The sequence below is a fragment of the Sorex araneus genome, chromosome X, assembly GCF_027595985.1.
Source record: "Sorex araneus isolate mSorAra2 chromosome X, mSorAra2.pri, whole genome shotgun sequence".
NCBI lineage: Eukaryota > Metazoa > Chordata > Mammalia > Eulipotyphla > Soricidae > Sorex > Sorex araneus.
In genome coordinates this window covers 238,587,708-238,599,732 of record NC_073313.1, presented here as the reverse complement: position 1 = coordinate 238,599,732, position 12,025 = coordinate 238,587,708, and the positions used below count along the sequence as shown (strand labels likewise).

Sequence of the window (12,025 nt, the reverse complement as noted above, 5' to 3'; positions counted from 1 at the left end):
TGAAGAGGAGGGAAGGAAAGGAGGTTTTCTTTGTTTGTTTGTTTTTTGTTTTTTAAATGAAGTAATTCCAAGCAAGAACACTGAATGAAAATGGAAAAACAAAGGGGAGGAAGATACCAAAAGGAACCATAAATCTATGTGAGAATTCAGCAGATTCTCTGAGGGACAGCACGGAGAGAGCTGGGTAGGAGATGAAAATGAATAATTACTTATTCCAAAGCCTCATAAAATCACATAAACTTACCACAAAGGTTGGTGTGTACTTTCTATGATCATGTGAGACAGTTAACCCCACGACAGCTGTTTTCAAAATACAGTGACTTTGGGATCAGCTTAAAACTACGAAGCAATATTTGAAGTCATCTGACCTGTGATAGTGCTATTATTAACAAGTGTATTTGAAAATAAAGAAACTGAGGTAGAGAATCAGAAGGATTCTGCTTCACACACGGGCAAGTGGTGGAGCCGGATTTCAATCCAGCCAGCTGGTCTAATGCTTTCAAAGCTGAGAAGTTCTATGATGGCCTTCCCCTCCCCCCCAAAAAAAAACCCCAAAACTTTTCAGTGACTAACTAATTTACTGACAGTTCAGGAAAGACAAATGCCGTAATGCTCTGAAAACTCCTTTTTCTCTGCCCATGCCAGTAATCTGTCTGGGTGAACAATGAGAGACGTGTGCAGGGCTAGGGTGTGAGCGGACTGGAAGCACTTAACACCTTCTCCTTTGCACACACATGTCACTCTGCTGCTTCCCTGCCATCCTGCTCCCCCCACTCCCCCTGTCCTGGGTATTTGAAAACCTGGATGTAAGCTGGGAAGGGGGCACTGAGGGGTGGAGATGCTCAGGTCTAAAACCATGTGTCTTTGCATTGCAGGATATTTTTTTTTTTATTGCTGACAACTCCCATGGCTCTCCTTTTCCTCAAACCCCACCCCCTTCCCCCATCCTAAATGCCACGTTGTTATTGTTCTACTGGGTAGGAGCAGCATTTTCAGAAATGGGGGATTTATTTTTATAGCACAGCTGGTCTGCCAAAGGTCACATAATTTGGCAATGTTCCCAGTGGTTAAAAATTAATTTCTCCTTATTAATACAACCAAGGTCCCCTAGGATTGGAGCTCAGCCTTATCTAAACTTGACAGCTTCCTAAACCTTTAGAAGATGCTTTCTCCTGGAGGACCAGCCACACTACAAGGCCATGGTGTCCTGGAATCTGATTCTAGGTAATGAAATTTAAGCCCCTTGGCCATTTCTCATCAAGGCACATAAATCTGTGACACAGCACTACAGGATCTCAAAAAGGACAAATTTCCTCACCACCTTCCAGGAATGGGTTAACTTTTTCAAAAGAAGTCAATTCCTTACCTAGAAGGAATAGCACAAAGACTAACTTATGAGGATCAAACAGAAATGCCAGCAGGGAGGGTGCCTCAGAGATGATCATCGCTAACAATGGTCAGATGATAGGATGCTTCAAACAGGTTAGTGAAAATACCCATTAATGTCTGGAAGAAACTTTTAAAAATTGCTCTCTAGTTAGACATGAAAAGCAGTTAATACTCCATTCTTTTCAAATTTTATAAAAAGTAAAATCTCATCACTATTTCTTAAGACCTTTCCAAAGGGATGCTTGGGAAACAGATTCTGAAATTCCTTACCAATGAACCTGTCAACTTAGAACTGTCTCACACTTGGGCCAAAGTCTGCTCATTCTCGCAGTTGCTTTAATGAGCAGTTGTGTGAGATGGAAAACACCAGGCAAGGTCTTCAGCATCGGTTGGTCCTTGGTATCTTCTGGGATCTCTAACTCTAGGCCCTCGGGAGCTTCCCCACAAGATTCCTTGCACGAATCTCACTGGGCAAAGAAATCATCATTTGAGCTCCTAGCTTTTTCATGACCACCAAGACAGGAAGCAGCCTTTCTGGAGTAGTTTGTGGCCCTTCCACTCAACAGCAGGGAATGAGATCCATTTGGTTGACCGCAGGTGTCCTGTCTGAATCACTATGAGATCCTTCCAACCACCTTATTTTGCCAATTGGGTGCTCTGGGCTGAATTTGAGGTCCTCACAAAAATGATATCAAAGTCCCAACCTGCCCTGTTGCCTAGATATTCACAGTCCCACCAGGCACATCTGGGGCAAGAAGGGGCTTGCCCTTGAACCCTCCTGGGCGGCTCTCTTTCTTTCCACCGAGTTGCACTGTGTGTTCTGTTGGCAACTGGTAGTGGCTTCGCTAGGTTGCTTATGGGGCAAAGTTTACTGGGCACCAAATGAATGCAGGCGGGAGTGCCAACCCCAGAGGCAGGTAGTCTGTGTTAAAAACCAGAAGTATCCAGTTTTGCTTGCAAATCATTTTGCCTGCCTGCTTTCTAAAGAGACATGCTAGAAATGAAACCCTTGCTCCTGCCCTTGCCTGCACCCTCCCCTAGCTTCTCATTCAGGATTAGTCTGAACCCAGACCTGTCTCCTCCAGCCAATTTACACCTCTTATCTGATCACCCAGTCACAAGAGACACAAGGTTAAATCGACCGCGTCTGCTGTGTCCATGGCAATGGTGTTAAAATCCAAGTACAGGATCAAAGGGGTGTGTGTGTGTGTGTGTGTGTGTGTGTGTGTGTGTGTGTGTGTGTGTGTGTGTGTTGGGGTAAAGGGTGGGCTCTGGTTATAGTGTTCTAGAGTTCTTTTGGCTCTAAGTGATGTGTCTGGGAGTGGGGGCATTTGGGCTGGGAGTTGTCACCAGTTAAAGAAACCTATTGTCAGGGCCTGAATAATTTCCTGAGTAAAATCCAGTCCCCTTGCGGACCACGTTTTAACTCTAGCAAACCCGAGTTTCTCGGCAGGCGCTGGTGAGGAAGGGCTAGCGCCAGGGGGCTCTGCTCTCCGCTAGAAAACGAAAGGAAGGGCGGGCGCTGGAGGGAGGAGGCAAGCAGTGAGCACCAGCCAATAACCCTGTGAGTCCATTCGCCTTCCCCCCAGAAATTCAACAGGAGCCGCAGGAGCCGCGGAGCGGCCGGGCCAGATCCCTCTGAACTCAACCGGGAAAACAGCTTCCCACCCCACCCTATGATTCCCGGAGGGGAGGTCGGTTTACTGCACCCCCTGACCCGCCTGTTCCAGGATTTGGGCTCTGCGGGTACACCCCCCTTTACCCAGCCAATTCGGTCCTCGCCCCGCAGCCGCGGGGGACCTTGGGGGTTACACTGCGGCACAGTCAGCCCCGGGCTATGGGGGTTGGGGGACGGCCGCTTCCGCACAGCTCCAGGCGTCTCCGTTTACTTGCGTTAATGTTAAAAAGAAATCAATCAGTGAGATGTCTTTGGCTCGTGTGAAAATTAAAAAAAAAAAAAGCAAAGAGCAAGGCGGCTGTGCATTGGAAGGGAGGCGGCACTCGCCAGCGACTCTGGAGATTCACTGGGCGGAGAGAAGCGCAGCTGCCGCGACTTAACTTTCGGGCACCGGGTGGCGGGGCCGAGAGCTGCTCTCGTGGGGTGTCCTGCGGCCCGGGGAGGGGGCAAGGCTGGAGGACTCCGAAGTGGTCGAGGTGGGCCGGGCTTGCGCTGTGTGTGTGTGTGTGTGTGTGTGTGTGTGTGTGTGTGTGTGCGCGCGCGCGCGCGTGCCTAATATAGTGCCTATAGATGTCTCAGCTCACTTTCTGCTGCGTAGCCTAAACAAATCGATGCGGCGTTAGAGACGGGGTAGGGGGCCCGATGTGGGTAGCAGGCACGGCGACGCAGCGCAAAGCATCCCCGCCTCTCCTGGATGGCCCCGCGTTCATGCGTACTCTTCACCTGTTGGGGTTCCGAAGCGGCGTTCGGGCGCGCCACCAGACAGCCCAAGTTGCTTGCATTCCCGCAGTTCCCACCAGTGACTTCCCCCCCCCCACCCCCTCTCTCTGCGCCCGCATCCCGGAACACCCAGCCAGGCTGCCACATCTTTGGCGCTTCTGAACCGGCTCTCCGGGGGACCGCGCGGCAATGCAAACGCAGCGCTGAGCAGGGCGCGAGCGGCAGGAGGAGGGGACGCTCCGGCCAGCCCCCCCCCCCCCAATCCGCCCACCGCAAAGCTGCTCAGAAGTCAGAGCTGCGATCTGAGGGGCGCGGCGGCGGGTGGGGGCCTCGGCGCGGCGGGGAGAGTGGGGAGCCCAGAATGGACGCACACGCGGCCACGCGCCAAGGCCGCCAATTACTCGCTCCGGTGCTCCCCCGCATGCCCCTTCCGCCCTCCCTTTGCCGAACCCTGTCCGGGAAAGGGTTTCCCGTCGCCGCCGCGGGCTGGCCCTGGCCCCCGGCTCACATCAGGGTGAGTCAGACGTCTACTGGGCCTCGCCCTTTGCCACCCTCTGCCAGTTCCCTGGGTGCCAGTCGGCTGCTGCAACGTAGGAGTCGAGCGGCCCGCGGCGGCTTGTGAGCGGTGTGTGGGGTGAAGGGGCGAGCTTAAGTGCAGCCATCCTGGGCAGGTCCCAGTCCTGCAGCCCACCCGGAGACACTCAGTCTGAGGCTGTCCGGGATCTCACTGCGGTGGGTGGCCAGTCCCCGCGTCTCCGGGCTGCTGGAGGAGTAACGGAGTGACGCAGCGCGGCCCGGGGGGTTCCGGTGAAGAGGGGGCTCTGCAGAGAGAGCGCGGGAGGCAGGTGGCAGAGCCGGAGAGGGTCCGAGCAGCGGGTGTCCTACACACTCCGCGCAGAGCTTGGGGACAGATGTGCGAACATCTGGGTAGGAGATGGTCCCGAGTCTTAGCGATGCCGCCGCTTCTCGCGGCACACAGAAGCTGAAGTTGCATGCGTGTGTGTGTGTGTGTGTGTGTGTGTGTGTGAGCGCGCGCGGGGTGGTGGTGGTGGTGGTGGGGGAAGGGGTGTTGCGCTCGTGTGCACGCGCTCGTGTGCCAGGGCCTACCAGAGTCCTGAAGACAGAATAGACCGTGGGCATCCTTACCGCGCTCTCACGCCCCTGCGCACACAGACACACAGAGCGGATCACACAGACATACATAATGTATGCAGCATCCAGTTCTGTGGGAGGTAATTTAATTTCACTTCAAGCTGGGAACTTAGAATTAAGGCAAGAGGTAATAGGGAGATGCTGGAAGCCTCCCCAGGTGGGTCCTTCGCCCATGGCTTTAGACACTTAACCGCTGCCCCAAGACCAGTTAGAGCCTAGAAGGCACCACCAGTCTGTGTGTGTGTGTGTGTGTGGTGGGTGGGGGGGGGGTGAGCAAAGGCATTCCTATCTCTTCCCCACCAAGCAAATAAACAGCTAAGCTGGAAGGGGAGTGGGACTGGTGGATAGGTTGAGGGATGAGAAGCAGAAGAGTAGAAGCAAAGCTGTCCCTTTAGTCAAACCAGGCTCCTCCTGCTCTGCTAGCCCGCTGCAGTGCGGGAGAGGCCCCCAGGAGGCTGCCAGGAATTAGCCCTACCGTTATGGCCATAGCTCCACAGCTCCACCACCGTTGTTTAAGGAGGGGTGTCAGAGGACAGCCACCCCAGAAAGCCTGGTCTCCTTTCTTCTCCTTACTCGCCCTCACAGAGAGTTTCCCCATTCTCCATCACCTGTAGCAGCTTCTCAGTCAGGGCTAGGAGATTCCACTCACACTGTTCTGCGCGGGCATAGATAAGCTGGCTCTGGAGGGTGGTGTGGGGAAGGACAAGGCAAGCCTCACTGGCAACAGAGATCCCATGTCAGGGAGTGTACCCCTTGCCAGCTCAATCCCCCAGCCAATGCTGGCCCCAAACTGTTTTGGGCCTTTTGGTGCTTTTATCTCTGCAGTCTGTCCACACACCCGTTTTGGCAGTATGTTGAGAACAAATTCCTCTCAAAAGTTTCTAACCACTTCACAAGAGTGAGTGACCTTTGAGGGCGACACAGTTTGGTTTATCTAATATTATTTTTGAAAAGAACACTTGATTTTTATTCCCAGAAACACACCAGTTTGGAAGACACTAGGGCACAACCAACCAGCCAACCACCTTAGTTGCCAGCAGTGCCCAGCCTCAAGCCCCTCTCAGCATCTACCAGCCAACTTGCTCTCTGAGGCTGAGCCCTGTGATTCTGAAGTGTATTCACATCCTGCAAAGAATCCACAGCACTGGAAAATCCAAACTAGCCTCTGTCTTTCCCAAGCCCTTCAGTTAACATTGCTCAAGATAGCTAAGTGGAGGGAATGCAAATGATTTATATTTCGCTGGCTAGGTTGAAGAAACTCAAGGGAGATGTGTTCTGCTTCAAGACAGGAAAAAAATTTCCCCAAAAACTGTAATGCAAAGGCTTTGTAGTATTTTTAAACCTTTGATTCAGTCCATATGTGACATCTGAACACCGCCAAAATCTATGTTTCAAAACACACACACACACACACACACACACACACACACACACACACACACTCAGAGCAGGAGAGAAAAGTTGGGGTTTAGCAGTGGTGGTGGTGTTGTAGAAGGGCAGGTTAGGGGTTCTCTTTAAAATACTCAGTACTGAGGGAGTCTCTTTCTATGCCATTCCGGGCACCCCCCCCCCCTTCATTAGCAGTCACTTTTAAAGGGAAAAGATGTTGAAGCAAAGAGAAAAAATAAAAACCAACTTTCAGGACTTACCTGCTTGGCCTCCGACTTGGTGTCCCGAAAAGTGGAGAGCTAAGAAAACCCAGGTGAGAGCAAACATATCCATGTTGGAGAAGGAGGCTTTTCCGAGAGCAGGATTTGTAGGTTTCTTGTAGTAGAATTATAAAGTCTTTGTATTTTTCTCTCGCTTATGCTCCTTCCTGACAGTGTCTTCAGTTAAGGATTCTAATAGCCAGGGTTTCCCTCCGGGGTCCTGGCTGCCCGTCCACACCTTGATTCCCGCCGGCTCCCCACCTCACCAGGAGGAGGGCAGCTCTGGAAAGAGGGAGCGAGCCGCGCGGACGAGGGCACGGGTTTCCTCTCTTAAAAACAAAACGCCTGTATGTCCTCTCCAGTTCCTTAAAGTCTTTTCCTTTATCCTACAACATCACGCATGTTTTCCGAAAGCCAATTGGGGAGGGAAAAAAAAAACACAACCACGTAGTAATAATAAAAGAAGAAGAAGAAGAAGAAAAATCAAAGTCAAGACTTGCCTGGGGCATCACACGGCCCCCAGGCAGCTGTGTGATCTCAGAGGCGTAAACGGACGCACATCCCCGGGCAGAAGGGACGACACGCGGGCGCGGGCGGAGGCACCGACCACCGGACGCCCCGAAGTGGAGGCGGCCGCGCAGCTTTCGTCCTCGCCGGGTTCCCCCGCGCGGGAGCCTGCCCCCCGGCTCACCCCCGCTCGGCCAGCCTCACGAGGGGAATCTGAGGAAGGAAGCCGCCGCCTGTGCCGCTGCTCGCGGCTGCTGCCGCTGCCTCTGCGGCCGCCGGTGCTGCTGCTGCTGCTGCTGCTGGCGCTGCCGCTGCCGCTGCTGCTGCGGGTGCGGCGGGGACGGCCCGCGAGGGAGCGAGCGAGCCCCTCTCCGAGTTCGCCGGCGCCCGCGCGCTCACCTCCACCTCGGCCCGCGCCTGGCCGCGGGTGTGCGCGTCGGAGGCAGTGCGGGGGGCGGCGGGCGGACGGGTGCCTGGCTCGCCGTCTCTGCTTCCCCTCCGGCTCCCCCCCTGCCTTTTCAGGCCGAGCAGCATGTGGATGTCAGAGCCGCGGCACAGCTATCCGATTACGCGCCGGCTCAGGGCCCGCCCCTTCTGTGTTCCTGATTAAAGAGGCAGCCGCGGAGACGCGCGGCGCACAGGCGAGAGCCGCGGCACCGGGCGGGGCGGCGGCGGCTGCTGGACGCCCCCCCCCCGCCTCTCCTCCCCGCACCCGCACCCGCACCCTCCCCACGCTGGCTCTCGGAGAGGAGGAGATGGGGATCAAAGTTAGAGCCTCCCCCACCTTCGCCTCCCGCGCCCAGCCCGCACCTCCAGCCCGCCCTGGGCACCCACGACGGGCGGCTGGCGCGTTCCGGCCCCGGCACCTCCGGGGCGCGCTGCCCTTGGCCGCGTGCCACCCGCCCGAGAAGGACCCGGCGGGAAAGGGGGCCGATGGAGGGGTGGGGGGGGGACCCTGCTTCTCCTGCCACCCACCCGCTTCCCTGTCCGCTGCCACACACGTAGAAGCCGACACAATGCCACGAGCAATGGCGTTTCGGGAGGAGTCGGGCGGCGCGCGGGGCTGGCGCTCGGGAACCCGGCGGCCGCTCAGCCGAGCGTTCGAACACGCAGGCGGCGGCGCGTGGCGGCGACACTCACGCTCAGCCTCGGCGCGATCAAGCCCCCCAACGCTCCCTGCGCTTGCCACTCGCATCCTTTGTTGTGTCCCCCCACCCTCTCTCCCTCTTCCCTCCGGGGCGAAGATTTCGTTCTTCCTTGCACCCTAACTTATCAGTCGCAGGAGAGAGAGGACTTTCTAGAGCAAGGAATATTTTCGGATAATTCAACGCGCGTTCCTCTAGTCCTCCAAAAAAAAAAAAAAAAAAGAGGTAACAGGTACACGAAGGCTTTGCAATGCCTCGGTGACTACTTCCCCTCCTATTTTCCCCGTGGAAATACGGTCAGAACGTGCAGAGAAAGAAAACAGCATTATGCCAACTATTTTCAAATGGTGGCGTGAAAACTGTTTAGAGGAGGGAGCTGCAAGCTAGCAGTTGGGGAAACACTTGAATCTTTGTTTCGGCGTTGGTTTTGTGGATTCCAAACTGTCTTGCTTCACTAGGCACCTATTACCACTTTATCATAAAGACTCTAACAGAAACAGTCTAAATAACACCCTGCATATACCTTTTCTGCCACTCTACAGATGAAGAAAAATAAAGTTTCAGTGACAAGAAACACACACATCTGACTCGCTCATTTATTTCTTTGCTTGTTCTTGTGGATTCTTCTGGGTGGTTTTCCTCCTTATCTGGACTTGCCATTAACTTTGTTTATCACTTTTAGTGTTTGAAAAATCTGTAACTCCCACTTAACTGTTATTTATACTGAGATAACCAAAACAAAATTGAATCAGAAGTGATTTGCAAATAGTTGAGCCAACCCGTGCAGGGATTTTTACAGTGCTGTGTAAACCCACAGGCTGCATATCACGCTGCTAATCTTAGATGCTGGCTTAAAAGGGCATTTACCAGAGACCTGGTGAGTTCTTCCAGGGAGCGGATACCCAGGCTGGCCTAGAGGCTTCTTTTCATTCCTTTCATTCCCTCTCTGCCTTCCTTCTTCCTGGATCCCTGCCTAGGATCCAGAATACAGCTGTAGTATTACAAGCTCCAGATCTAGATGTTCCCTATCATGTCACAGATTGTAAAGAAAGACTGCCACCCCTAATATGAGATGGGGTCAGGGGACGGTCTGGATTTTGAATCTACAGGGACACCCTGCATGAAGACTTTATCTCTTCCTGCCAGTCACCAGGTATTGCTAACCCCTCAGGCTCAGTCGCTCAGTCTTGGAGAAAACTGAGTTAGCCAGAGTTTAGGTGAAATGCAAGGGCGGGTGGTAGCGTGTGGCATGAGAGAGAGAGAGAGAGAGAGACAGAGACAGAGAGAGAGAGAGAGAGAGAGAGAGAGAGAGAGAGAGAGAGAGAGACAGAGAGAGAGACAGAGAGAGAGACAGACAGACAGACAGAGAGAGAGACAGAGAGACAGACAGACAGAGACAGAGACAGAGAGACAGAAACAGAGATAGAGACAGACAGAGACAGAGAGACAGAGAGAGCACAGCCTGGCTTTGGGAAACCATGAGAATGACAACTCTGTATTCCTGGGTCTGACAGGGAGAAGAAGCATGGGATTCTATATTGGACCTAGTCTGCTGTTTTTGGACCCAGTTCACAGTATTAACGGATTTTGAGTTTTCAGAGGAGTCCTAGAGAGGCAGCTGTTTTTCTCCCCCCTGAGTTCTCAGGAAGGCAGCAAGCTTCTCAGCTGTTTCCAACCCAGTGAAGGGAAGATCTGTGGCGTTTTAGTGGCAAGACCATTTTTAGTCCTCTAGGGGGCAGCACTCAATAAATAATGGCCACCACACTCCCTGAGGTGCAGCTTTCTCAGGAGCTCCAAGCCCTGACTTTATCAGAGAGGATTTAGAGGGAGACCAGATCTTCTATAGCCTACCCTGAACAGAAGCCCACAGCTCAACCCTGGGACATCTTACAACTGGTTGAATCTAGAATCCCTAAGGGCTCTTGGGAGCTAACTGTCCCAGAACACGTGGCCTGTTTGGAAAACAAATCTTTAGGGAAATTCTCAGCCTTGGGGCTGGCTCAGACCTGCCAGCTCAGTGACTGTCTAGACTGGAATCTCAGGGGTTTGGTTGCCTTTGGTTTTGTCTCCACCAGATTTGGAAGGGTGAGGAACCAACCACTATCCTTTTCATTATTTTGTCAGTCCACACCTTTGATCCAGGGAGAAGCCTGCCTTTTACGTGGCTGGTGGCATCCGCAGAAACAATGGGCTCCTTAACTAGAAACTTGCAGACTGACTAGAAAACAACCAGCTTGCTAGTGAAGTGGAAATTCCTGGCAAGTCCTCTGACTCACCTAGGCCATTTTGCCTCCTTATCCTTAATTATGAAATAATAATGGATAATCCCATCTTACATTCCATTCCTTTGACAGGAAGGGATATGTGGAACAACAAAAAAAAATAGATGTGTAAGAGATGCTAAGAGAAAGCAGTTACCTGGATGGCCCCCGTGGAAAGATGGGCACATCCAGCAGCCAGGCAGACGCAACCTTGAGGATGCGACAGAATCAGTGAGGGCAGGTGAGAAATTCAGCTCCCTGGGCAATATGTGCCTACAGATCAGCTTCCCTGGATCAAGAGTCATGTCTGGGAGTCTGTATTTTCAGCACATATTATAGTTGACTTTGATGCCAGTGCTCAACAGGCCAGCAACTGAACCTGTGTTCTGATGTAGTACATACAGAACCTTCAATATACGCGGACACGGAGACATGTACTGAGACAGTTCCCTCAGGCACTGTTCTGGGAGGAGGCAGTTGCTTTGAGTTTCTGGGGAAACCCACCCAGAGTATGTCCTTGAAGCCTGCCAGAGTGCTGGACTGCCCACCTTGACCTTATGATCTTTATTTCATAGCACTAGCAACGAGCCTATTTGCAACCGCCGAACACTTTTCCTCACTCAAGTGGGCAGGAGTTTTGCAGAAATGCGCATGAGAAGCCCGCTTTAGGGTTGATGGAGCTGCCGGTCCCAGCCAGCCCACTCAGCTCTTGGTGGTTACTAGCGGCTTGTTGCAGGTACAGTTTTCCATCTGTGTTCTTTGCATTGTTCTTATTAAATGCTCACGGAAGCATGACTGCTATGCAGGAGGTGTGCAAGAAAGGAAGATGTTTGGGTCTTGCCTCCTGGGAGTCCAAGATCTAAAAGCTCTCGAAGTTGCCTGCTTCCACAATCAATGCCACCTGTCACATGGCACTTCCCCTTATCTGAATCCTAACATCGACAAGCTCTCACCCTGAAACAGGGAGAGATGAGGCATAATTGCATCTTAATCTGTAATTTACTGCATTGCCCTAGTTAATATTTAGCTGCATCTGTCTCAGAGGCAAAGCTTCAGTTAAAATGTAATAGGTCCTCATTTTTTATTCTCTCTTTTGTTTGAAGCTGAAGTCCAGGTTTCTGGTCAATAGCCACCGTCAACCCCCCACATTTAACCTTTAAACACTGACTTTTTTCTTTTCTTTTTTTTTTTTCTCAGACACATTTGAACACTGCCTAGAAGTGGACTTCCAGAATCCTTATAGATTTCCATATAGTGTTGACATCTCCAGCACTCTAAATGGTCTTGCTTCTTTCTCATAGATACTAGATTAAATAGGAAAGAAACTTATGAATAAAAAAAAATGTAAGGGGACATTTTTCATCTAAACATCTCTGGAGTCCTGAGCAAAGAAGCAAAAGAAAACATATTGCTCCCTTTGCTTTGGTTGGGATAAGGCTGAGACAGAATCCCTTCTGCTCCATGAATTTTTACATGTTGGAGGCATCCATGCTTCAAAAAGTACCAGGCAGCCCACAGGAGTAG

At 52.3% G+C, this 12,025-nt stretch overlaps 1 protein-coding gene across 4 annotated transcripts in view; it reads right to left on the bottom strand.

Moving 5' to 3' along the window:
* The window catches only part of NRP2 (neuropilin 2), a 118,082-nt gene extending 111,353 nt beyond the window's left edge, over nucleotides 1–6,729 (bottom strand). For all 4 annotated transcript variants that reach the window (XM_004601296.2, XM_004601297.2, XM_004601299.3 and 1 more), the window contains exon 1: nucleotides 6,589–6,729. In XM_004601296.2, the coding sequence (XP_004601353.1) occupies nucleotides 6,589–6,661 (73 nt within the window). In that variant the 5' untranslated portion in view covers nucleotides 6,662–6,729. The remainder of the gene's footprint in view (nucleotides 1–6,588) is intronic.
* Between the last annotated feature and the right edge of the window lie 5,296 nt (nucleotides 6,730–12,025).